General features: G+C 47.1%; 1 protein-coding gene across 2 annotated transcripts in view; it reads right to left on the minus strand.

The window, feature by feature from the left end:
- Window positions 1–10,880: 10,880 nt before the first annotated feature.
- Window positions 10,881–26,966, minus strand: part of LOC124001453 (protein jagged-2-like) — a 29,158-nt gene continuing 13,072 nt past the window's right edge. Inside the window, exons 5-25 of one of the 2 annotated variants that reach the window (XM_046308193.1) lie at window positions 26,888–26,948; window positions 24,936–25,066; window positions 24,225–24,344; window positions 23,939–24,052; window positions 23,731–23,844; window positions 22,507–22,620; window positions 22,062–22,108; window positions 21,786–21,959; window positions 18,543–18,693; window positions 18,154–18,318; window positions 17,887–18,000; window positions 17,564–17,791; window positions 17,297–17,413; window positions 17,180–17,207; window positions 16,331–16,416; window positions 15,848–15,961; window positions 15,433–15,548; window positions 15,096–15,353; window positions 14,719–14,850; window positions 13,392–13,551; window positions 10,881–13,273 (exon numbers count right to left, since the gene is read on the minus strand). In XM_046308193.1, coding sequence (XP_046164149.1) covers window positions 12,768–13,273; window positions 13,392–13,551; window positions 14,719–14,850; window positions 15,096–15,353; window positions 15,433–15,548; window positions 15,848–15,961; window positions 16,331–16,416; window positions 17,180–17,207; window positions 17,297–17,413; window positions 17,564–17,791; window positions 17,887–18,000; window positions 18,154–18,318; window positions 18,543–18,693; window positions 21,786–21,959; window positions 22,062–22,108; window positions 22,507–22,620; window positions 23,731–23,844; window positions 23,939–24,052; window positions 24,225–24,344; window positions 24,936–25,066; window positions 26,888–26,948 — 3,050 coding nt within the window. In that variant the 3' untranslated portion in view covers window positions 10,881–12,767. The remainder of the gene's footprint in view (window positions 13,274–13,391; window positions 13,552–14,718; window positions 14,851–15,095; window positions 15,354–15,432; window positions 15,549–15,847; window positions 15,962–16,330; window positions 16,417–17,179; window positions 17,208–17,296; window positions 17,414–17,563; window positions 17,792–17,886; window positions 18,001–18,153; window positions 18,319–18,542; window positions 18,694–21,785; window positions 21,960–22,061; window positions 22,109–22,506; window positions 22,621–23,730; window positions 23,845–23,938; window positions 24,053–24,224; window positions 24,345–24,935; window positions 25,067–26,887; window positions 26,949–26,966) is intronic. The other variant, XM_046308194.1, reaches the window with a different exon arrangement.

Consider the following 26,966-nt stretch of genomic DNA (forward strand, 5'->3'; position numbering starts at 1 on the left):
ACCCCCCACCAGGGCTCTCCCATTTTCCCCCATTATCCCCTGTGTACTCATATCTGTTGGTCTGTTGCCAGTTCGTCTTGTCTTGTCAAGTCTTACCAGCGTGTTTTCCCATTTTCCAGTATCTTTAGTTTCTGTTTTCTCCTCCTCCCGGTTTTGACCATTCTGCTTGCCCTGACCCTGAGCCTGCCTGCCATTCTGTCCCTTATTGACGCTGTTTTGGAATACCGACCTGGGCCTGCCCTGACCCTGAACCTGAACCTGCCTGCCATCCTTTACCTGTCAGATGCTGACCTGGTTACGAACCTCTGCCTCTCCTCGACCTGCCCTTTGCCCTTCCCCCCATGTTATAATACATTATCTGAGAACTGAACCATCCGCCTCCTGTGTCTGCATCTGGGTCATATCCTGAGTCGTGATAGTACGAACTGGCACCGACTGGACCAGCAGACTCGGACCAGCTACGCATAGCTGTCGTCGTCCAAGGATTCGCCATTGGTAGACACGAGGAAGTACCTCAAGATCTCATGGAAAGACTCTAGTCCTTGGCGGAATGCCATGATCCTGCTTTCACTTCCGTTGCTGGAGCAGTTCCACAGGTTATCTACTAAGCAGCAAGCCACAACAGTAACGACCGAGACTGTCATTCACCCCGCTACCAGCGGAGCTTCTCCCCAATCTACCCCGCCTTCCCAAAAACCCCGCTTACCTCCTCCTCCGGAGCGCTACGCTGGAGATCCAGGATCCTTCTGGGCGTTTCTCTCCCAGTGTTCTTTCACCTTTGAGCAGCAGCCCTCTTTGTTTTCCTTAGATCGCGCCAGGACAGCGTACTTGATAACTCTGATATCTGGAAGGGATCTCGCCTGGGCTACGGCGGTGTGGGAGCAACAATCCACCGTATGTCTCAGTCTGCAGGAGTTTTTGGCGGAGGTTAGAAAAGTGTTAGATTCTCTGTTGTCCGGGTTGAGAGGCTGCTCGTAAGCTACTGCAACTGCATCATGGACGCTACCCTGGTGTTGGAGCTACCGTGGTGTCGGAGCTGGGAATCCAAACACAACCCGTCTCTATTGCCATGGACGTCAGAGCACTGGATGGGCGCTCTTTTGGCAGAGTCACCCACAATACGTTTCCTATTAACCTGAGAGTGTCAGGTAATCACAATGCGTGTAAGCAGTTCATGCTCATTGAATCCCCTCATGCACCCGTGGTTTTGGGGTTTTCATGGCTCCAGAGGCACAATCCTCTGATTGACTGGGCTACTGGTTCTATCATGGGTTGCAGCCCGTTCTGCCAAGCATATTGACTGAAGTCGGCGTAGCCTGCCCCGGGATGTCTTCCTGCGGGCTTGGGAGAAGCCTCGGATCTCTCCGCCATTCTCGGGGAGAACCAGGATCTCTGGGAGGTTTTCAACAAGGTGCTACATCTCTCCCTCCGCATCTACCCCACGACTGACAAGCTTCTCAAAGTTGGACCTTCAGAACTCCTACCATCTGGTTCAGAAACGGGAAGGAAACAAATGGAAAACAGCTTTTAACACGGCTAGAGGGCACTACGAGTACCTTATTATGATATTTGGACTGACCAACGCTCCCGCAGTGTTCCAGGCCCTGGTCAACGATGTGCTCCATGACATGGTGAACAAGTTTGTGTTTGTCTACCTTGACGACATCCTTGTTTTTTCCCGGTCAGCTCAAGAACACATACTTCACGTCCGACAGCTCCTTAGACATCTCCTGGAGAACCAGCTTTTTGTTAAAACAGAAAAGTGTGAATTCCATCACTTCACCATCTCCTTCCTAGGGTACGTCATTGCTGCTGGAAAAATTCAGATGGACTCTGACAAGGTGAGAGCGGTGGTGGACTGGCCTCAACCCACATCCAGAGTGCAGATGGAACGTTTCCTGGGGTTTGCTCATTTCTACCACCCCTTTATCCGGCAGCTAACCATTTCTTTAACTCTGACCATTCCCTGGTCCTGGATTGGGCTCATTTGTTCAGACTGGCCTGCCTTCCTGACTCCTGTCGAAACCTTTGAACGACAACACTGTTGGTGGCCCACCATGGTTCCTGACGTCTCCACGTTCGTCGCCACCTGCACTGTGTGTGCTCAGAATAAGACCCCGCGGCCAGCTCCAGCTGGCCTCCTTCAACGACTCCCTGTTTCTCACCGACTCAGGTCCCATATATCCCTGGACTTCGCCACTGGTCTCCTTCCATCATATGGCAATACCACTATCCTTATGGTGGTAGATAGGTTTTCCAAAGCCGCCCATTTCATTCCCCTTCCCAAGTTACCCTCAGTCAAGGAGATGGCCCAGCTCATGGTGCATCATGTCTTCCGGATCCATGGACTTCCGATGGACATGGTCTCCGATTGCGGTCCTCAGTTCTCGTCCCGTTTCTGGAAGGCTTTCTGCACCCTCATTGGGTCGTCGGCCAGCCTGTCCTCCGGGTTTTACCCCCAGTCCAACGGCCAGTTGGAGCAAGCCAATCAGGACCAGGAGACGGCTCCTCATTGCCTCGTCCCAGCCAACCCTACCACCTGGAGCCAGCAACTCGTGTGGGTGGAATACGCCCACAACACCCTTCCCTTCTCAGCCACTGGTCCCTCGCCTTTTGAGTATTCCATGGGATATCAGCCCCCGCACCTCCCTGAACAAGAGGAAGAGGTCAGCATACCCTCGGCCCAGATGTTTGTCCGCCTCTGTCACCGTATCTGGAACAGAGCCCGGTTTCCTCTTCTCAAGACCACCTCCAGGCCAGGTATCGGCGAAAGGCGGACCGCCACCGGACCCCTGCTCCCTGCTATCATCTCGAGCAGAGGATATGGCTGTCCACTCGGGATCTGCCCTTCCGGGTGGATCCCGTAAACTTTACCTCTGTTTCATCGGCCCTCCGTATACATCCCACTTTTCATACCTCTATCTCACAGCCCTTTGTCTCCTGTTTCCATGGGTTGGGGATTAAGGGATTGCAAAAAAACGGTAACTGTAATTCCTTACATTACCAGCAAAAATATTGTAATCAGATTACAGATACGTTTGAAAAACTAGATGATTACTTAGAGGATTACTTTTAAATCCAGAACGAATGTTTGCGAAAAAAAAACTTTTACACTTCTGTTTTATCAATGACATTCAAATCAGCATTGAAAAAAGGCGCCTGAGCGAGTCTGACCACAAGTCAGAGACTACTACGATGACACACCAAATGGGTTTGATGGATCGCGGGATAAGAGCAGGAATAGGCTTTTGTAGGCTACAGTCCAAGCTATGTCTTCCAATGGTGCGACAGCTGTCGGCATCCAAAGATTATAAACAAAAGCTTGGAGGTAAGGATGATAGCAGTGGTGTAGTCTACGGCTATATGGATATCACTTATTATTTATATCTACGTAATGCAATGATGTGAATCACACTGCTGCTCTCTCATTGAGCTATTTGCGCCTTACAGATTGTGGTTGTTGTGGATGGCTGTTCACAAATCTAAATGTGTTCTTGCAACAGCTGCATATTGCAGATCCCAGCCTATGGAAACAAGTGGGGCTTTTATTGCTCAATCTAATTCGTGCTGAATTACATGGTTAATGTTGTAAATGTTGTAATCTTGTAAATGACTATTGTAGCTGGAAACGGCTGAATTTTATGGAATATCTACATAGGCGTACAGAGGCCCATTATCAGCAACCATCACTCCTGTGTTCCAATGGTATGTTGTGTTAGCTAATCCAAGTTTATCATTTTAAAAGGCTAATTGATCATTAGAAAACCCTTTTGCAATTATGTTAACACAGCTGAAAACTGTCGTGATTATTAAATAAGCAATCAAACTGGCCTTCTTTAGACTAGTTGAGTATCTGGAGCATCAGCATTTGTGGGTTCGATTACAGGCTCAAAATGGCCAGAAACAAAGGACTTTCTTCTGAAACTCGTCAGTCTATTCTTGTTCTGAGAAATGAAGGCTATTCCATGTGAAAACTTGCCAAGAAACTGAAGATCTCGTACAACACTGTGTACTACTCCCTTCACAGAACAGCGCAAACTGGCACTAACCAGAATAGAAAGAGGAGTGGGAGGCCCCAGTGCACAACTGAGCAAGAGGACAACTGGCAGCTTCATTAAATAGTACCTGCAAAACACCAGTCTCAACGTCAACAGTGAAGAGGCGACTCCGGGATGCTGGCCTTCTAGGCAGAGTTGCAAAGAAAAAGCCATTTCAGACTGGCAAATAAAAATAAAAGATTAAGATAGGTAAAAGAACACAGACACTGGACAGAGGAACTCTGCAAATGTTTCTCTCAACCCCATAGCAAAATGAGTAGAATTGCATGAAATTAGTTATACAATTACTAAATCTTCTCTCAACCCCATTGCAAAATGTGTAGAATTGCATCACACTTGCTTTAAAACTGTAAAATGTGTAGAATTGCAGGAGATTCACTCAAAAATGTTTTTCTCTTCACTGTCAGGATGGGGGCGCCTAAAATATTTTGCTCTCAACGTAGGGGCCTCCAAAAGGCTAGGGCTGGCTGCATGTGTGGGTATGGATATGGGTATGCAGACCCAGGACCCACTGCAGCCCATCATAATGAGTTCAGAAGAGCTGCTGTTGCACATCCCTGGTCTATTGGTTTGGGCTTGTCTGTAATTATGTAGCCTTGGGGATAATGTGCATGTAAGAGAGGCAGGCTGTGTCATAAACAAATAGATTATGATTTTATAAGGTGCTGAGCTCTTGTTACTATCTGCTGAACCAAAACCAGGTGGATTTTTACCTGATATGGCTTTGTAAAGGTTTTACAAAAAAGAAATTTTTTGATTGAACTTTCAAACTGTTTATACCTACATGAGTCAACTTAAAAAGTTGATGACTTACAGTAGTCAGTGAGAGGTGCCTGTTTTCCAATGCAGAGACTCTAAACCCTAGAACTGCTCTCAGACTGGGCTTTGTTAGACAGGAGCGACTGACTGCTCCATAAGGCAGATGTTGTGTTGTTAATACAGATGTTTTTGTAATAGGAGGGGGGACTGACTGACGGACATCCCCTGACATAGATAATGAAGTTATTAGGAAGGGGATCGCCTTACTGTAAAGAATGTCTTGGCTCACGTTACTTTTCCTTCTGCCTAAAAATGCATACTCACAGGAAATAGGAATCAACGTCAGCTATTCCTATGTACGACCCTACCCTCTTATTGTACTAAATCACATATACATTTTTTTTCTCGGCATGAACAGCCTGGAGCTGCAGGAGGACTGTAAATGCTCATTGTTTTAGTCCTCCTCCCCAGACTTAGATGTGATAGGTCGGGCAGAAGCCCCCTCTCTGCATTTCACAGGAGAATATTCAGTGTCAGGAACATCTGGGATTGCACTAAGTAAGGCTTACTTGGCAGGCGGTTGTATTGGCATTGACACCATCCTAACAACGCCTTTCATCTCTGTTTGAACATGTGGATTCAGCTCTAACCCTCTCTGGGCCATCACGGGAGGAGTTGTGGGCCTGCCGCCAGCACAGACCAAGGTGTGGCAGCAGCTCCCTCTGAGACGAGGAGGAATCTCATTGAACCCAGCCTCTTTCCCTTTCCCACTATCCTCGGGACTTAAATATTTCTCTCTCTCCACACACGCTATCCAGGACACACCCTCCCCTTTGAATTCATACCATTATTACTCTATGCTACTTGATGCTGAATCTGGTGACGCCATTGAGAAATCCCTTCAACAAAAACGTTCTTATCTGTTCATTAAGTGATTTCTATGAGGAGTATCGTCAGGTAAAGTCATTAAGGCCTGGGTGGGTTCAGGCCTGTGTATCTGGGTCATTGTGTTTAAAAGCAGCAGCAGGTCAGGGAATACCTTGGGTTCTCCAGTGCTGTATGGGATGCCCTGGCACTGCGAAAGCCCTCACTACGCTACCCTGGGTTAGTCTATTACTGACCCAGTCCCATGTATTTACCTGATGTGGACACTACATTACCCTGGATCATTCTATTACTGACCGGGGTTTGTGTATGAAATGGTACCCTATTCATAGGGACGGGGATGCCATTTTGGACACAACCCTGGTCCACTGACCCACCACCACCACCACTACTGTGTTTACCTCATGTGGATACCCCTCACTTGTGGGATCATAGGAAATCCTGGAATGGGCTATCCATTTTCCACCAGATGCATCTTCCTCCCCAGCAGATTAAATGTTAATTTCTCTACCATTTTAGGTAAACACAGCGTCCTTTTAGAGAATTTGGCAGTACGTCCATCCGGCCTCACAACCGCAGACCACTTGTCTGGATCAAGCCCAGGATCTCCACATCTGGCTTCTTCACCTGCGGGATCGTCTGAGACCAGCCAACCGGACAGCTGATAACACTGTGGGTTTGCACAACTGACGAATTTCTGCTCAAACTTTCCAAACGAGTCCCAGGGAAGCTCATCTGCGTGCTCGTCATCCTCACCAGGGTATTGACCCGACAGAAGTTCGGCGTCGTAAACGACTTCAGTGGGCAAATGCTCACCTTCGATGGCCACTGGCACACTAAAGAAATGTACTCTTCACTGCTGAATGCCTGTTTCAACTGAACCGGGCAGATGGCAGACAGCGTGTATGGTGTCGTGTGGGCGAACAGTTTGCTGATGTCAACGTTATGAACAGAGTGCCCCACGGAGGCAGTGTGGGTAGGGTATGGGCAGGCATCAGCTACAGACAACGAACACAATTGCAATTTATCGACAGCAATTTTAATGCACAGAGATACCGTGAAAAGATCCTGGGGCCCATTGTCGTGCCATTCATCCGCTGCCATCACCTCATGTTTCAGCATGATAATGCATGGCCCCATGTCACACTTATCTGTACACAATTCCTGGAAGCTGAAAATGTCCCAGTTCATCCATGGCCTGCATACTTCAGACATGTCAACCATTGAGCTAGTTTGGGATACTCTGGATCGACGTGTACAACAGCATATTCCAGTTCCCACCAATTCTTCACACAGCCATTGAATAGAAGTGGGACAACATTCCACAGGTCACGATCAACAGCCTGATCAACTCTATGTGAAGGAGACGTGTCGCACTGCATGAAGCAAATGGTGGTCACACCAGATACTGACTGGTTTTCTGATCCACACCCTTACCATTTTTAAGGTGTCTGTGACCAACAGATGCATATCTGTATTCCTAGTCATGTGAAATCCATACATTAGGGCCAAATGAATGTATTACTTTAGGGCATAATAAAATTGTTGCATTTTTATTTTTGTTCAGTGTATGTAGTATCACACCCTGCTCCTAGTAACAGACAGCATTGTTGTAATCACAGCTAAAACAGTGTGATACTAGATATATGTGGAGTGGAGGTGGCTAACCTGTCTTAGACAGATACCTTTGACTGTAGCCAGTGACTCGTGGAATCTGGTGTTGGCTTACATGGCACATACTGAACGGTCGGAACACATACTGTACGGTGCGAGGTACTGGGTGCCATGAAGTCCTCCTCTCCTCTCCTCCCCCCTCTCCTCGCTCTCTCTTTTATTGTACTACCAAGTAGGTCAGTGATCCGGTACTGTACACACGTGACTTAACTGATATCTGATTCTGGATTCCAGACATTTCAAACCACGGAGCGCTACGGAGTCTACGCAGCTACATTACTGCCATCATAGTGAATGATTCTAACGCAAATCATTACATTTAAGATCCAATGCAGAAGTTTTTTTATCTCAATATCAAATCATTTTTAGGTACTTTAATGTAAAGTAATTAAGTACTTTACTGTGATTTTTTTCAATCAAAAATTGTTAAAAAGAAACTAAAATAGCTTCCTACCAAAGGAACATTTCTCAAGCAAGAATTTGCTAGAACTGCCTGGGAGTTGTCCGAGTGGGGAGGGGATAACTGAAAAGTAGCTGGTGTGAGGTTTGGAACTCTTGCTTATTGGTCTATCAACTCATTTACGGCATGGTGTTGTCACCATGGAATGCCAAAACTCCATCCCACTAAAACAGGCTGAAACGTCAGGCGGTCTTTTCAAACAGGTCTTACACTAAAAGGGCATTGTCATCATTGTCATCATTTTCACAATTTCACAGTATTATTCCAACCTCATAGTGTGAAAATGGATCTACAGTGGCAAGAAAAAGTATATGACCCCTTTGAAATTACATGGAATTGTGCATAAATTGGTCATCAAATTTGATCTGATCTTCATGTAAGTGAAAAGAGACAAACATAGTGTGCTTATTAAACTAATAACACACAAATGATTGTATTTGTCTTGTCTATATTGAATACATAATTTCAACATTCACAGTGTAGGTTGGAAAAAGTCTACTGTGTTTATTTTCAGCAAACTTAACATGTGTAAATATTTGTATGAACATAACAAGAATCAACAACTGAGACATAAAATGAACAAGTTCCACACACATGTGAGTAACAGAAATGGAATAATGTGTCCCTGAACCAAGGGGGGTCAAAATCAAAAGTAACAGTCAGTATCTGGTGTGGCCACCAGCTGCATTAAGTACTGCAGTGCATCTCCTCCTCGTGGATTATACCAGATTTGCCAGTTCTTGCTGTGAGATGTATCCCACTCTTCCAACAAGGCACCTGCAAGTTCCCGGAGATTTCTGGTGGGAATGGCCCTAGCCCTCACCCTCCGATCAAACAGGTCCCAGACGTGCTCAATGGGACCGAGATCCGGGCTCTTCGCTGGCCATGGCAGAACACTGACATACCTGTCTTGCAGGAAATCACACACAGAACGTGCAGTATGGCTGATGACATTGTCATGCTGGAGGGTCATGTCAGGATGAGCCTGCAGGAAGGGTACCACATGAGGGAGGAGGATATCTTCCCTGTAACATACAGCTCTGAGATTGCCTGCAATGACAACCAGCTCAGTCCGATGATGCTGTGACAAACCGCCCAGACCATGACAGACCCTCCACCTCCAAATCGATCCCGTTCCAGAGTACAGGCCTTGGTGCAACACTCATTCCTTCGTCAATAAACGCTAATCCGACCATCACCCCTGGTGAGGCAAAACCGTGACTCGTAAGTGAAGAGCACTTTTTGCCAGTCCTGTCTGGTCCAGCGATGATGGGTTTGTGCCCATAGGCGACATTGTTGCCGTTGATGTCTGGTGAGGACCTGTTGGTTAGAGCTGCCTTGCTCTTTAAAAAAAAAAACTCACAAAATTTGAGTTTGTATTCACAAGCAGCATTGCGAACCATGCCTCGAACAAAAGTGATCTCAGAAGACCTAAGATGAGGAATGGTTGACTTGCATAAAGCTGGAAAGGGTTACAAAAGCATCTCTAAAAGCCTTGATGTTCATCAATCCACGGTAAGACAAATGGTCTATAAATTGTCTATAAAAGTTCAGCAATGTTGCTACTCACCCTAGGAGTGCCAGTCCTGCAAAGATGACTGCAAGAGCACAGCACAGAACGCTCAATGAGGTTAAGAAGAATCCTAGTGTCAGCTAAAGACTTACAGAAATCTCTGGAACATGCCAACATCTCTGTTGACGAGTCTATGATACGTAAAACACTAAACAAGAATGGTGTTCACGGGAGGACACCACGGAAGAAGCCACTGCTGTCCAAAGAAAACATTGCTACACGTCTGAAGTTTGCAAAAGTGCACCTGGATGTTCCACAGCGCTACTGGCAAAAGATTCTGTGTGGACAGATGAAACTGCAGTTCACTTGTTTGGAAGGAACACACAAAACTATGTGTGGAGGAAAAAAGGCACAGCACACCAACATCATAAACCTCATCCCAACTGTAAAGTATGTGCTTCTACACCTGCATTGCTTGCTGTTTGGGGTTTTAGGCTGAGTTTCTGTACAGCTCTTTGAGATATCCGCTGATGTAAGAAGGGCTATATAAATACATTTGATTTGGTGGAGGGAGCATCATGGTTTGAGGCTGATTTGCTGCCTCAGGGCCTGGACAGCTTGCTATCATTGACGGAAAAATGAATTCCCAAGTTTATCAAGACATTTTGCAGGAGAATGTTAGGCAATCTGTCCGCCAATTGAAGCTCAAAAGAAGTTGGGTGATGCAACAGTACAACGACCCAAAACACAGAAGTAAATCAACAACAGAATGACTTCAACACAAGAAAATACACCTTCTGGAGTCCTGACCTCAAACCGATTGAGATGCTGTGGCATGACCTCAAGGGAGAAGTTCACACCAGACATCCCCAGAATATTGCTGAACTGAGACAGTTTTGTAAAGAGGAATGGTCCAAAATTCCTCCTGACCGTTGTGCAGGTCTGATCCACAACTACAGAAAATGTTTGGTTGAGGTTATTGCTGCCAACCAGGTCAACCAGTTATTAAATTCAAGGGTTCATCAACTTTTTCCACCCTGCACTGTGAATGTTTACACGGTGTGTTCAATAAAGAGATGAAAAGGTATAATTGTTTGCGTGTTATTAGTTTAAGCAGACTGTGTTTGTCTATTGTTGTGACCTAGATGAAGATCAGACCAAATGTTATGACAGATTTATGGAGAAATCCAGGTATTTCCAAAGGGCTCACATCGTTGTTCTTGCCACTGTAAAACACAGGAAAATCTCGTTTTTGATTGCACTTGGCCTATAAGGGCAAATGTATGCATGCAAGGGACTTACCTTAGTGGTTCTGAATTGGTGTCTGTCTGTAGATAGACAACCAATCAGGTAGAGAAAGATTCATCTTATAGGAACAGCAGATTCAGCGCCATCGATAAAGTGTAAACACATCAAATCAAATTCAACACATTTGATTTGATTTCCAGAGCTACGGTTAATGGGAATGAGTGGGAAAACTGAAACGTAAGGTCATATTCCAATGCTATATAAAGAGGACAAAACAAAGATATTGGTATAAAATACTTTAATAAATAAATGGATTGTTCTAAGAACAAACACAAATTCCACTAACAAACCAAGATGCAACTGCTCTTTTGTACAAAATAATTACAATGTTCTGCACATTCAGCCCATGCTCTGGGGCTAGTGGGATTATGCTGACTGGTTATTGGTAATGATTTGAAATTCCTTTATCATCAAAACATTTGAAAGACAGTTCTTGTCAGAGAATAACAATATTAAACTGTAAAGAACAACAGAAATCCTTTTCACTACCGCCACTGAGGTAATGCTCAATGGGTTCTCTTCCTGTCTTAGTGCAGAAACAGGATATAATACAAACACTGGACAACAACCACAACATCAACAACAACAATAAAACTTGTTCCCTTCATTAGACCAGTATTGAAAGCAGAAACCCAATGCACCACTGCAGGGCTCGGTAACTGAGTACTGCTGAAAAGCAGCAGTGTATCCATCAGGCTCCATCCCAGACGACAATTAAACCACAGGATTGATCTGATAATGGCCTTGAATTTAATTGTAGTTACTCCCGATTCCGACCTAAATCACGATGCTGAAAGCCTGCTAGCACTGTTTCTGTGTCAGATCAACCTAACCCCTCCACGCACTGGTACACCCCTGCAATATAATAGGACATTCTAATGTTCACATACAGTAGCATAGTGAATGGGACATGGTGAGCCAGCATTCATTAGGGAAACTCCCAACACATAGCTCCTACTAAAGCAGCAGACGAGGACAAGCCGAGAACTAGAACTAACAGCTCTGCCTACTCACAATTTTAAGTGTTGTAAACCAAATAAAATCATAAAGCAAAACAAACAAGCACTTAGAATAATTTGTTTCTGTCAATGGGACCCTTGATATTGTCCATAATATCTGTATAAAACCAGCCCCGTGTCAACGGACACTGATAAAACGGAATGACATCAAAAAAAAACAATCTTATTCCTTAGAATAACTATAATAAAAAGGGTCACTTAAGTTACTAAATTCAAATATACACAGCCATTTTTATATTTACATATATACATTGTTCAAAGAAATACCTTTGTGGTGATATGAAGAGGTGTGAAAAGACATATTTTCCCTTTATATGAATTAAGTTCTGGATAAATGTTTTGAATGAGATGAAATGATAAAAGGGCTGAAGGCACTTTCTACCAAGCAAATAATAAAGCATCTCGGCTTGCAGGAAGTGGTAGAGTAAAATGCACGTTAAAGGGATATACTGTACATAAAATCTTTAGAAGCATCGACATGTCATGGAAAATATGTTTATGCTTATAAACTAATGCTGACGTCAGGTGTTATATACTGCTTATAGCTTTCAAAGGGTCTTTATATATAACATTGTAGATCATTTTACATATACAAATGACATTATTATACCAAGAGAACAAAGAAAAGGCCCACGGTGCGGGTTAAGGCAGATATGGACTAAATGCACTAGTAGTAATGTAGTAGTACAACAACAGCTGCCATTCAACGGCTCTCCATAGTCCTCCAATGGCAGTGCTCACGCCAAAGTCACATAATAAACAAACTGCTCAGTGACATGCGGTGAAAAGAAGAGCTCTCCTTTAAAGGGAGCGACAGTTTGTAAACAACAAAAAAAGAAAAGCAAAAAAAAAAAAAAAGTGTCCTTTTTCCTATTTTAAAACAGTGCGATTTAAACTGAAATTCGGGTCTTTTTTTGTTGCTGAAATGTTCATTTGCAATGCTTTTAGTAGATAAGGAGCCTCCATGTTGCAGACAAAGAATGTCAAATTAAATGTAAAACGTGTCTGAAATCTTCACTATTGGTGTTTGTGTTTTTCTATTAGATGGAGACATTGTCTTTAGTTTGAGAGGTCCCACCTCTAGGCTGTGCTCATACATAATGGTCTTTGACGTCTTCACTGATGTTGGCAGCGTTGAGGTTTTTACACCGGTTGTCTTTCGGGCTGTACGCTGTCCGGTGGGGGGGTTTGACAGGGGCACTACGCGTCGTACAGATCACTCCCCCTTTGCCCATCACTTTGTCCTGCACTCCTCCCAAGGAGCACTTTTGAGTGGAGAACTTGTCTAGCTCCATCCCTCCCCTCCTCAGCTCCTCCTCCTCTCCGTCCTCCTCCTCGTCTCCCTCGGCCCCGTCACACGTTCGGTCTGGAGGGTTCATGAGTTTCTTACATTCGTGCTGAATGTCTTTGCCTCGGTTGTCTTTGTGCTGTGGCAGGCTGACCCTCAGTGGCTCCAGCTGGTTGTTGACGGTGCTGTCCTCTGCTGCAGACTCTCTCTCACGCTCTTTCTTCCTCTTACGGGTCCACCACACACACACCACGATGCAGAAGATCCACAGCACACTGAACACCACGCACAGCACTGGCACCAGGTGGTCTAGAGACAGAAAGTCCATCAAATTAGACTTTTACTATCATGTATTGTAATGCTACCTAATCAAAGCACAGTATAAGAACATGCAGACAGTGAAACCAAGTCTAGTCCGGTAACTTACCCACAGACTGGGGCATGACCTGCGTCTCCACTTTGACCTCCACCACGGCCAGCATGACAGTGCTGTTGTGGCGTTTGGACAGGGCACCGACGATGGCACTGGCAGCCTCCTGGATCTGACCACGGTCTCCATTCTGCTCCTGACCATCCTGATCATATGACTGGAGAGGGAGAAGGGAGGAGAGATGGTAAGACAACACAGTAGAGCGCCCCCCCCCCTCTCCCTCACACTCACACCCAGCGGGTCTAGTTAATTGCCTAATAAGTGGACCAGAGAGTCCAGGGGGAGCAGAGGGAGATTAGCTGGATGCTGTGCACTTCAATTAGGAGGAACAATGGAGAACAAGCAGAGATGTGGCTCCCTGGTGATCCCTGGCTAGCTAGTCAGTCAGTAGCCAGTCAGTCAGCAATACTCCTTTCTGTGTAGGCAGAAGCTCATTCATTCACACACATACACACGCACACATGCAACTTTCTGATATTTAACAGCCTATGGGCTTCAGGGTGGACTACAGGCCTCTTACTGAGAACTCACAGAACCCGCTGGATGGGACTAATCTGCAAAACCCAGATCCACAATACATTAGGTTGGTTGAAATGATGTGACTTCGTGTTGAGTTCACTTCGAGATCAAGACTATTTCATAATGGTCTAAGAAAGCACAACTAACATTTGACTGTAAGCCTGACAGGGTCTAAGGAGTTTCATTATTGAACTCAGTACAAAGCTACCAGGACGTCAGACGCACCACTCCTTTTCCTGTACGTCCCCAAACATGACTACATCACAAGAAAAGGCCTAATCCCCTCCATTAAGGGCTTAGTGCCCTGTAGCGTCTGATTTCCCCTGTGTCTGACTGGAGAGCAGAGCCTGGGTGGCCACGCCAGTCCCAGAGAGAGGGAGAAAGTGAGAGAGGGAGGGAGAGAGAGAGAGAGAGGGAGGTATTTCATAAGCACGGCCTATGAGAAGCGAGAGAGGAGCGACTGCACAGTAACAGTAAGGTGGACCAAACTAAAGCTAAACGGCATCCAGATGTTCAGGCAAAGAACGATGCGCTTCAAAAGGCACCACTTTTACAAGTCTACCCTGGATCCCATTTACAATGACCAATTAAGTGTGTGATTTAATCAAGTGAAAGAAAGAACCCAAAGGGGTGTGGTCCTCGGGGATAACTGAAAGAGATGGGAGAGAGACTATTCTTGCAGGCGACCGTGGGAGGTGAGGAGGAGGTAAGAGGGGATGGGATCATTGGCAGATGGCAACAGCTCAGAGACTGAAGGTGGGGGGCTGAGGTGGGATAGGGGTGGTGGGGGATGTCAGGCACTCACCATGGCAACCTCCACGGCGTCACTGTTGGAGTAGGACAGGTCACAGAGAATGAGGAGTGTGCAATCTTTAGCCAGGGTCTGGGCGATGGGAAGGTACCTCAGCTCCGAGCAGATGTTCTCCACAGTGGTGCCCTTTGATTAGCAAACACACACACAAAGAATGATAAGAGATAACCATTAGCATTTTCGGCTGAAGTGAATAGCTCCTAGCCAGCTCCTAGCTAATTCCATTCACTTGAATTCTCGGGTAAAAGTTTGGGGAAGGTGTTGTCGGAGATTCAAGTCTAGTAAAAAAAAACATCTGTAACTGATTTCTTGTCTTTTTTAAACGAAATCTCTCATCAAATGTCAGTCAGGGGATGATGACCTGTACCCACCTGTGGAACTTTGTCTCTGTTAAAGATGAGTGTGATGCGGGCACAGCTGTTGTCCAGGTAACCACTGTTGGGTTCACACTGGGTGTGGAGGGGCGGAGGGGGGTCGGGGGTGGAACACACGCCCCACTGGTGGCAGGGCTTGGCGAAGCAGGTGAGGAATTGGTGTTCCACACATTCCTGTCCTCTAGGACACGGGGCACTACTGTCTGGACCGGCACCACCTCTCTGCAGCAGGCAGGGCCGTCGGCCACACCGTACCTGTACACACAGACAGAGTTCATGGAGGCAGCTCACACACACACACACCGTCACTATGTGTAATAAAAGCAAGTCTCACCTTAGAACAGCGCACAATGCCATTGACACACTGGCAGGTATTACACTCCTCCTCCCATCGACTGCCGTGAGGGAACTGCAGGCCGGAGTAACGACAGGCCTTCCCGATCCCTATCACTGCAGAGAGGAGAGAGAGGAGCAGGTTTAGGACTAAGGCAACATCAGGCTCAGTCCTTAGAAACTCTTCCTACCACGCGTGAGGTCAAAGGAAGAAGGTTCCCCCACGACATGGATACAGGGGAAAAAGGGATCCAAAAGGGTTCATCGGCTATCACCACAGGAGAACCCTTTTTGGTTCCAGGTAAAACCCTTTTTGGTTCTTCAAAGGGTTCTCCTACGGGGACAGCCGAAGAACCATTTTCGGTTCAAGACGGCACGTTTTTTTTTCTAAGAGTGTATAGCTGCAGTGTACTCACACTCTTGGCAGTGAGGCCCAGCCCGGCCCAAGGGACACACACAGAGGAAGCTGTTTATCTCATCCACACAGGTAGAACCATAGGCACAGGGCGATGACTGGCACTCATCTATGTCTGATGGGGAAACAAGAGGACATTACTATACACATATCTCTAGTCTACTGCAAGGCACCTAGCTAGAATATCATCACAACAGGGGATAGGCTTATTGGTTCTCATGTCTGGCATCCTCACGTGAAAAATAGACCGTCTCTGAAAAGGGGGAAAGGAAAGAGGATTGTCCCTGAGAATGTAAGACTGAACTGACCTGTTTGCAGAATACAGCTGACCTCTCCTCACAAGAGAGGTCGGAGGTTAAGACAGGCTTCCTAAAGGCTTCCTAATCTGTCCCTCACAAACAATCAGCTCAAACTCCCCCGTCCCCTTTCACCCCTGACCCCTCCAATCTGACCCCCCACACCCCTCTGGTTCCCAGGGACTCACTGATCCGGCAGTCTGGTCCGGCGAATCCCGGGGCACACTCACAGCGGAACCAGTTCACGCCATCCACACAGACACCACCGTTATAGCTGCAGGGAGGAAACAGAGCCACACATCAATACGTCAGCCTATCCCATAGGAAACACTGGCACAGGTGCAGCAGCATACACAAGCCTGAAGGCTCAGACTACAAAGAGAATACATTCACATTCTCAGGTCTAGATCCCAACAGCAGAATCCCAAGGCAAGGGACTAGAGACTGTGGTCTCTAAAGCTGATCCCTTATCAATGTTCAGACTTCATATGTAAATCCCAAACTGACCCCATACCGTGCTCGCCCTATACCCCCTGCTACCCAGCCCCCCTCTCCAGCCTACACTGCCCCATGCTCAGGGGTCAGCGGTGAAGAATAGGGAGAGGGGCGTCTCTTTCCACCCCACTGCCCCCCTGTGCTAATCCCCCTGTCAGTCATTGTGGTGGCGGGAGCCTTTGTCCACTCAGCCCCTCTGATCCACGGGACCATGGAATACCCAGCTGTCAGGCCCTGCAGTGTTCTGTAGAGGAGTCAGGGATACACACACTTCCCCTTTCACACACACACACACACCTTCACAGAACAAACTTTAATGGGAAATCTCTGAGCATTAAATTAGATTTGTGAGATGAGCGGTGTGTGGGAGTCATGTGTTCCTGTTTTAAAACCAGAACATTGAGAGAATATGATCTTATATGGGTGTGTGTGCTACTGGACAGGGAATGGGGTAAGAAGGCTGGGTCTCATCACTTGTAAGAGAACCAGTACAGGAGCCAAGAGGTTTAAAAGACTTTTACAAGTATTTCAATTCAATTTACCAGGGTTGAGGATTGCAGTCATTTGCATCTGTGAAAAAAAGGGGATAACACAGAATTAAAATCAGTGTGTTAGTTTATGATTATAACCTGGATATAGTTCAGTATATGGTGCCTTACTGTGAGCACATGTGGGCCCCTCCCAGCCATCCTTGCAGATGCAGGTGTAGGCATCACCCCCTCCGACACAGGTCCCTCCGTTCTCACACGGGTTAGAGTCACACGTACTGTTCTTGGCTGACAAAATAAATAAAGTATGATGAGTTTAGAACCTATATTCACTAAACGTATTAGCAAGAGGAATCCTACGGAGCATATGGACCAGATCAGTCTACTGAACTTTTCCTTGAACGACATAGGCAGAACCGTGCAATAATGGTTTCTCACCTGTGTTACAGGTGCTGCCCACCCACCCTGAGAGACAGGTACAGCGGAAGGTGTCCCCGTGGTCGAAGCACGTCCCCCCATTACTGCAGGTACTGGAATCACACTGGCTCTCACGTGAGTGGCACGTCTTGCCTTTCCAGTTGTCCTGGCACTGACAGTAGAAGTGGTTGAGCAGGTTCACACAGCGACCTCCGTTCTCACACGGGTTCCTACTGCACTCATTCACATCTGAAACACCACCACCAGGAATCAGTTAGAGCAACACACACCATGGAGAGGTACGTTAAAACCACCCAGGGACACACACACAGACTCACACTTACCCATGTCACACAGCGTGCCCTCCCAGCCGTCAGGGCAAAAGCACTGGAAAGAGCTGATCCCGTCAATGCAGGTTCCTCCATTCTTACAGGGAGGCGGCACACAGTCGTTTATGTCTGTGGGGGAGGAGAGACGTATGAAAGAGCTTGTGGAGGATGAGGAAGACGATGATGATACTCATACAGTAAGGGCCAGGATGTTCAGTCTTATGGTATGATGACGGTGATGATGATGATGAAGTGTGATGATGATGGTGTGTGTCTGCTCACTCTCGTGACAGTATGTTCCAGTGAAGCCCGGCTCACAGGAGCAGGTGAAGTTCCCAGCAGGCTGGCTGATGCAGCGTCCGTGTGGGCCGCACACATTGGACGAGATGTGCCACACCCCTTCCTGTGTGCCATTGGTGGCCACGGCGACAGTACAACTGTCAATCACTGGGGTCAAAACAGAAGGAACGACAAGAGACTGTTGGTGAGATGGGCCCTGAGAGGATTGGGTTGAAATGAGTGTTGGTCTAGAGGTTGACCGGGAGAACTGAGCAGCTTAAGAGCAGGTTTCAGTTTAAACTAGACAAGAGAACTGCCTGGTTAGCACTTTTACAAGGGGTTGAGTTATTGGAATTGAGATGACAGCAATAGGTTTATAGATTGGTTTGTACCTTCACAGGGATTTGTCTTACAGTGGTCCTTGAGCTCAGAGCAGGTCTTGCCCTCAAAGTCGTCAGAACAGGCACAGTAGAAGTCATCCATCAGACTGTGACACTGGGCCTGGTTCTGACACGGGTTAGGGCTGCACGGGTTGCTCTGCACCTATGGATGGACCGCCGGAAGAAAGGGTGGATGAATGGATAGACAGATGTATAAATACATAATGGCGCCGACAGAAACAAACATCTCTCTGGTAAGAAGAGTGGAGGGGGCGTATGCCTCATGACTAACGGGACATGGTGTGATGAAGAAAACATACAGGAACTCAAATCCTTCTGTTCACCTGATTTAGAATTCCTCACAATCAAATGTAGACCGCATTATCTTCCAAGAGAATTCTCTTCGATTATAATCACAGCCGTATATATCCCCCCCCAAGCAGACACATCGATGGCTCTGAACGAACTTTATTTAACTCTTTGCAAACTGGAAAACATTTATCCGGAGGCTGCATTCATTGTAGCTGGGGATTTTAACAAAGCCAATCTGAAAACAAGACTCCCTAAATTTTATCAGCATATCGATTGCGCAACCAGGGGTGGTAAAACCTTGGATCATTGTTACTCTAACTTCCGCGACGCATATAAGGCCCTGCCCCGCCCCCTTTCGGAAAAGCTGACCACGACTCCATTTTGCTGATCCCTGCCTACAGACAGAAATTAAAACAAGAGGCTCCCACGCTGAGGTCTGTCCAACGCTGGTCAGACCAAGCTGACTCTACACTCCAAGACTGCTTCCATCACGTGGACTGGGACATGTTTCGTATTGCGTCAGATGGGAATATTGACGAATACGCTGATTCGGTGTGCGAGTTCATTAGAACGTGCGTCGAAGATGTCGTTCCCATAGCAACGATAAAAACATTCCCTAACCAGAAACCGTGGATTGATGGCAGCATTCGCGTGAAACTGAAAGCGCGAACCACTGCTTTTAATCAGGGCAAGGTGTCTGGCAACATGACTGAATACAAACAGTGCAGCTATTCCCTCCGTAAGGCTATCAAACAAGCTAAGCGTCAGTACAGAGACAAAGTGGAATCTCAATTCAATGGCTCAGACACAAGAGGCATGTGGCAGGGTCTACAGTCAATCACGGACTACAAGATGAAATCCAGCCCAGTCACGGACCAGGATGTCTTGCTCCCAGGCAGACTAAATAACTTTTTGCCCGCTTTGAGGACAATACAGTGCCACTGACACGGCCTGCAACGGAAACATGCAGTCTCTCCTTCACTGCAGCCGAGGTGAGTAAGACATTTAAACGTGTTAACCCTCGCAAGGCTGCAGGCCCAGACGGCATCCCCAGCCGCGCCCTCCGAGCATGCGCAGACCAGCTGGCCGGTGTGTTTACGGACATATTCAATCAATCCCTATACCAGTCTGCTGTTCCCACATGCTTCAAGAGGGCCACCATTGTTCCTGTTCCCAAGAAAGCTAAGGTAACTGAGCTAAACGACTACCGCCCGTAGCACTCACTTCCGTCATCATGAAGTGCTTTGAGAGACTAGTCAAGGACCATATCACCTCCACCCTACCTGACACCCTAGACCCACTCCAATTTGCTTACCGCCCAAATAGGTCCACAGACGATGCAATCTCAACCACACTGCACACTGCCCTAACCCACCTGGACAAGAGGAATACCTATGTGAGAATGCTGTTCATCGACTACAGCTCGGCATTCAACACCATAGTACCCTCCAAGCTCGTCATCAAGCTCGAGACCCTGGGTCTCGACCCCGCCCTGTGCAACTGGGTACTGGACTTCCTGACGGGCCGCCCCCAGGTGGTGAGGGTAGGCAACAACATCTCCTCCCCGCTGATCCTCAACACGGGGGCCCCACAAGGGTGCGTTCTGAGCCCTCTCCTGTACTCCCTGTTCACCCACGACTGCGTGGCCACGCACGCCTCCAACTCAATCATCAAGTTTGCGGACGACACAACAGTGGTAGGCTTGATTACCAACAACGACGAGACGGCCTACAGGGAGGAGGTGAGGGCCCTTGGAGTGTGGTGTCAGGAAAATAACCTCACACTCAACGTCAACAAAACTAAGGAGATGATTGTGGACTTCAGGAAACAGCAGAGGGAACACCCCCTATCCACATCGATGGAACAGTAGTGGAGAGGGTAGCTAGTTTTAAGTTCCTCGGCATACACATCACAGACAAACTGAATTGGTCCACTCACACTGACAGCGTCGTGAAGAAGGCGCAGCAGCGCCTATTCAACCTCAGGAGGCTGAAAAATTCGGCTTGTCACCAAAAGCACTCACAAACTTCTACAGATGCACAATCGAGAGCATCCTGGCGGGCTGTATCACCGCCTGGTACGGCAACTGCTCCGCCCTCAACCGTAAGGCTCTCCAGAGGGTAGTGAGGACTGCACAACGCATCACCGGGGGCAAACTACCTGCCCTCCAGGACACCTACACCACCCGTTGTTACAGGAAGGCCATAAAGATCATCAAGGACATCAACCACCCGAACCACTGCCTGTTCACCCCGCTATCATCCAGAAGGCGAGGTCAGTACAGGTGCATCAAAGCTGGGACCGAGAGACTGAAAAACAGCTTCTATCTCAAGGCCATCAGACTGTTAAATAGCCACCACTAACATTGAGTGGCTGCTGCCAACACACTGTCATTGACACTGACCCAACTCCAGCCATTTTAATAATGGGAATTGATGGAAATGATGTAAATATATCACTAGCCACTTTAAACAATGCTACCTTATATAATGTTACTTACCCTACATTATTCATCTCATATGCATATGTATATACTGTACTCTACAACATCGACTGCATCCTTATGTAACACATGTATCACTAGCCACTTTAACTATGCCACTTTGTTTACTTTGTCTACACACTCATCTCATATGTATATACTGTACTCGATACCATCTACTGTATGCTGCTCTGTACCATCACTCATTCATATATCCTTATGTACATGTTCCTTATCCCCTTACACTGTGTATAAGACAGTAGTTTTTTTTGGAATTGTTAGTTAGATTACTTGTTGGTTATCACTGCATTGTCGGAACTAGAAGCACAAGCATTTCGCTACACTCGCATTAACATCTGCTAACCATGTGTATGTGACAAATAAAATTTGATTTGATTTGATTTTGATTTTAAAAGAGAAGATCTGACCTGTCAAAGGTCTGGGAAGGACTGTAAGCTCACCTCACAGGTGGTGCCAGTGTACCCATGTGGGCACTCACACATGAAGCTGTCCAGCAGGGTGTGACACCTGCCCCCGTTCCTACATGGGCCGCTGGCACAGCTGGTCCTTTGGATGTCACAATGCCGGCCCACAAACCCCGGTGAGCAGGCACACACGTAGCCTCTCTGCCCCTCCTGTACGAAGCGTGAGAAATACACATGTCAACCATAGATATACTATGAATGGGGGGCATTAAACACGGTGGCTAGATTGCCTTATTAAATACAGATTCCTACCTTGCAAGTCGCTCCATTCTGACACTGTCCATGGCAGCTGTTGACATCTGCAGAGGTGAAAAGAGAGAACTTACAAATACAGTACCACAGATAGGACAGGGAAACATGCAGGGGTAGCAGGCACGTGACACACAAACAAAACATAGGATGTGCAACTTGGTTAATGCTTCAAAGAAACTATCAAGATGCAGGAAGACATGATGCTGTTGGTTAAAGTGCATGCAGTGAAAGCCAGTGAGGTTGACAAAAACCTTCAAAGATATCTACAGGATGTGGTTCTCATAGCCATGTAAAAACACGATCCATGGATCTAGATCAGCATTGTAGGCCATAATAAAGCAGAAAGCCTGAGATAGGAACAGGACAGTAGGCCAGTGGCCCAAGTAGGTGACAGAGCTAACTGCAGGCAAAGTGGACGGAGGCACATTGATTGATTGATACTGACTGATGTCACAGTTCTGGCCGGCCCATCCTCGAAAGCAGGCACAGTGATATCCACCAATCAAGTTTTTGCAAGAGTAAGCATTGAGGCAAGGCTTCCCCATACACTCATTAACGTCTGCGGAGTGAAGAGAGAGAGATGAGAGAGAGAGAGAGAGACAGAGAGAGAGTGAGAAAGAGAGACAGAGAGAGTGAGAGAGACAGAAAGAGAGAGAGACAGAGAGAGAGTGAGAAAGAGAGACAGAGAGAGTGAGAGAGACAGAGAGAGTGAGAGACAGAGACAGAGACAGAGACAGGAAAGAGATAGACCTAAGAGCCAGCATCCAAGCCCCGCCACCCAGCAGATCTCTATAGTACAAGGCTACACCTGACTTTAGAGAACTTTCTCAACTCGGTTACATTTGATTGCATTTTTTGCCATCCATTTTGCTGTCTCTGCCTCCTACCCTGACCATTTATTTTAGTTCCCTACACTATTTCTGAATGGACCTATTCTCTGACATCCAGAGCTCTCCCAGTGGTTAGTTCACAAGGCAATGGTCACTAACACCCTCTCCCTGGACTGACCAGAACACAACTGCTTTCCCTCAGAAGTGAGGAGCACCTGTTGGGCTGCGGACACCTGACACCCCTCTCTCAGGTACCACTCGCTCACTGAAAGGGGAACTGCCTGCGCACTGAAAATAATGGACCGCGTAACACAAGACCCGGAGCTTGTGTTCCTCCCTCAGCGTGTTTACAGGTTCTAAAGTGCTTCCTCTCCACGTAGCTAAACAGTGATGGGGTGAGGCTCTGCTCCTGGTGGAGACTAGAGTACATACCCCTTTTACCCCAGTCTGTAGCCAAAGATAACCCCCTGTCAGGCTATATCCGTCCCCAAGGCTAGCTGTTGCCAGGCTAGGTGTTATTTATAGCTTTACTCAAGTCACCTGGCTCGGGTTACACATAATGTCCAGCTTTCTACATGGACATGCATACACCAATTTCAAATTAGTATACACGCCATAGTACTAGTACAGGCTCAACAGGGTGAGAGACACAAACAACCAGATACTAGACGAGCACAGATTCCTGGCATACGATGGAACGAGGCATTATCGACGATTTCAAGTCAAGATTCAAAAACACATCACAACATATCACAATCACTTCAAATCAAACACGTAATTGAATTTAGCGTGCAAACCCCCCACCCACCCCCACCATCACCTCTCCATTCCAGGCTTACCTATCTGGCAGGTCTTCCCGGCCCACTGTGGGAGGCAGAGGCACTCAAATCCGTTCTCCATGTCGATGCAGGTCCCACCCTGAGCACAGGGGTTGGATGCACACTCGTCCGTGTCTGGAACACACACACAATGATGTTAAGGCTGAGCTTTGTAAAAACATGGGGGCACACACACACTTTGGGAGGGGCGAGCTCGTGACTCACTCACCTTTAGCGCAGGTGGGCCCTGCCCAGCCTGCAGGACAGTGACACTCAAACCCAGACGGTACCTCGTGGCAGGTGCCCCCGTTGGCACAGGGGTTAGACACACAGGCGTGTTCCGCTGGACATAAGTGGACAGACAGGTGAAGAGAGACGTGTCAGAGGGACAGATGACATGGATAGCACAAATACGACAAAATATACAAGCAAACTATCAACCCTAGGACATTGGCACCGACATAGTTGAATTTGTCATCCTTGGCCAGTTGTTCGAGGAGTAATGACTGACTCACCTATCTCACAGTTTTTGCCTGAGTAGCCGTCAGGACAGGCACAGTTGTACTCATCTGGCTCCGTGTTCATACACGTCCCTCCGTTCTTACACGGCTTGTTCGTCCCGCAGTAGTTCAGATCTGGGGAGAATGATACAGGAAGGGTTACATGTACACTGTAATGGTCTCACAGGAACACACCCAAAGGGTTAAGATGGTAAACGATATGTTTCAGACTGAATACATTGTTATAACAAGACTTCAAAGGGCCGGACATGGAGGCATACAGATGCCGTATCTTCATTTGTTCATCCTGTTGTTGCAGGAAACTGTTGTGCATTCAAGGTTTTAAAGGGCTTCTAAAGTTTGTCATTTCCACTTTCAAATGTCAGACTTGATTTGCGCTAATGAAAAACGTATCAAACCCTACAAAAAATGTCCACTAATTATAACATGAACATTTCCTGCTGTAGCAAACTGGCTCAAATTAAGATCCTACCTCTGTACTGTTACACATTGCTAAATGTCGTCTCTCCGTCCTCCTCTCCATATTGTAACTCTGTAAGTGATATCCTGTTTCTAGCAGTCAATCTAAACTGACCTCTGTTGACCACCTGCTGCTGAGGGGCTCTCAGAGGTGACCGTGTGCTCTGTGACACTACAGTGAGGTCAGGGGTCACTGTAGAGGATGTGTTAAAAGTACGGTGGGACAGGTCTACTCTGTCTTCTTACCTTTTTCACACAGCAGGCCTCCCCAGTTCTTCTCACAGGTGCACTGCCAGGGCTTGACGCAAGTCCCGTGGACACAGCCTGGGTATGGCAGGCAGTTGTCACAGAATGGACCCTGCCACCCGTACGTACACCTGCAAGACAGATCAGAGACACCATTAGACATTAGGAGCGGACGACCGATTGTCTGGTCTTAATATGATGTGAATATTTTGTGCAAAACACGGAAGGAGTAAAAGATGTCATCGGGACAGGCACTGTGACACTGGGCCTTGCTACATCTTGAAAACTTCATCAGTCCCATTAATATATGGTTCATAATTGAACCAAGACTCATATGACAAGGCCTTCTGCAATACATCAACCACATGACAAACCTGTTCATGTAAATCTCAAGGTAATGTCCATCAGGAGCCAGACATAGTGTCGTCATCTAGGTGACCAGTGACACCCCTTCCCCTCTGAGGCTCCTAATCTTAGACAGAGGGCCGGAGACGGGGACGGAGCCTCCTGAGACAGACAGCATTGCAAGCTAGCGGTGGCGGACGGTGAAGGGTTAGCTAATCTGTTGGTTTATGGCAGCACTCTGTTATTCCAAGGCCAGCGGTAACCTTGCCCCACCTGTCCTGTCACTTCTCTCCCTGGGCTATTTTAAGACCACTCTCCTGCAAATGGACACCAACCAAACCCTACACTACTAGTTGAAATGCTGTACTGGAGGGAGTGAATGTACTGCTGGGTGCTGTGTGCTAACATGTTCTGTAGTATACGGCACTGCAGTCACACAAGACGCGGTGCAGTACTACTTTGTGTTGTAGGCTACTACTGTACATGTGTAAAAGTACTGAAGTGTGCAGTGGTATGCTACTGCATGTTAGTGTGCTGAGGTTAGTGTATACAGTAGCTATATAACAGGGGTGGGTAACCACTTCGGGCCCGAGGGACATATTGGGATTTCAAAATTCAGTGGAGGGCCGCACATCAGTTTTCTGGACCGATTTGTTTGTCAAAAGCAATTTGCGGGACAGAAAAAGGGCAGTTATTGAAAACGTACAGGACCATTATCATTTCTGCATAGTTTTAGACGTTCAAGAGTGGCCTGGAGTTTTTTCCTCCCCCAAAATAAGCAGCAGTAGCAGTGGCAGCATTGAGAGGCCATGGTCACAGTGGGAGCAGGGAGAGACCATGGTGGCCACAAGGCTAGGGTGGCATTACCATTACCAAACAACCACCTTACCACAGACCCATCAATGAAGGGCTCTTAGCTCAGCCACAGTTAAAATCTTTGTTCCACTCCTCCTGCCATTTTCAATGAGAAATGCTTTCTTTTATGAGAACTAAATCAAACCGGTCTCTTACTCACAGCTATCCCCACTGAACAGATCTATAGGTGTGGTACAGTATCTCACATCAGAGAGATACACAAGAAGGTGGTCATACAAGAGGATTTGAAATGGAACACTTGGTTGGTTCAGCCGTGCAGACGAACATGTACGTGACTACGGCTGCTGGATTGAGTCCACACTCCCATGTGGGGTGTGCCAGCCATAACAGGCCCAGGATAGGAAGAGGGGATTGGGGCTGCAGACATGGGCAGAGGGGCCCTGACACACCGATGGAGGAGGGGAGGAAATGCTGTGTGAAAAACAGGCTGCCACTAGAGCTACAGACCAGGTCTGGGACAGGAAGGAGAACAATAGCTCCTGGATCAGACTGGGGAGGGGGAAGGGGGGGGGGGGTTACACACTGTATGTTCCATAGCGAGGTGGGACAGGGAGGGGAGTGGGGAATGTGGGGGTCAAGCTCTGGTATGCGATCAATCCTGTGTCATCATTATCATCCTCATTGAACTCAAAAAGAGATCCTGCCCATTATCCAGCCCATACATCCAAATCTCTGTCAATGGGATGTCAATGGACACAGTGGTACAAAGAATGAAGCTACCCCAGACTCACGTGCATTCTCCTGGGGCACTGCAGACTCCTTGCAGCAGGTTGCAGCCCTGCTTGCAGATAGCTGTGAAACATTGACAAA

This window comes from Oncorhynchus gorbuscha, linkage group LG17 (genome assembly GCF_021184085.1).
Source record: "Oncorhynchus gorbuscha isolate QuinsamMale2020 ecotype Even-year linkage group LG17, OgorEven_v1.0, whole genome shotgun sequence".
Taxonomy (NCBI): domain Eukaryota; kingdom Metazoa; phylum Chordata; class Actinopteri; order Salmoniformes; family Salmonidae; genus Oncorhynchus; species Oncorhynchus gorbuscha.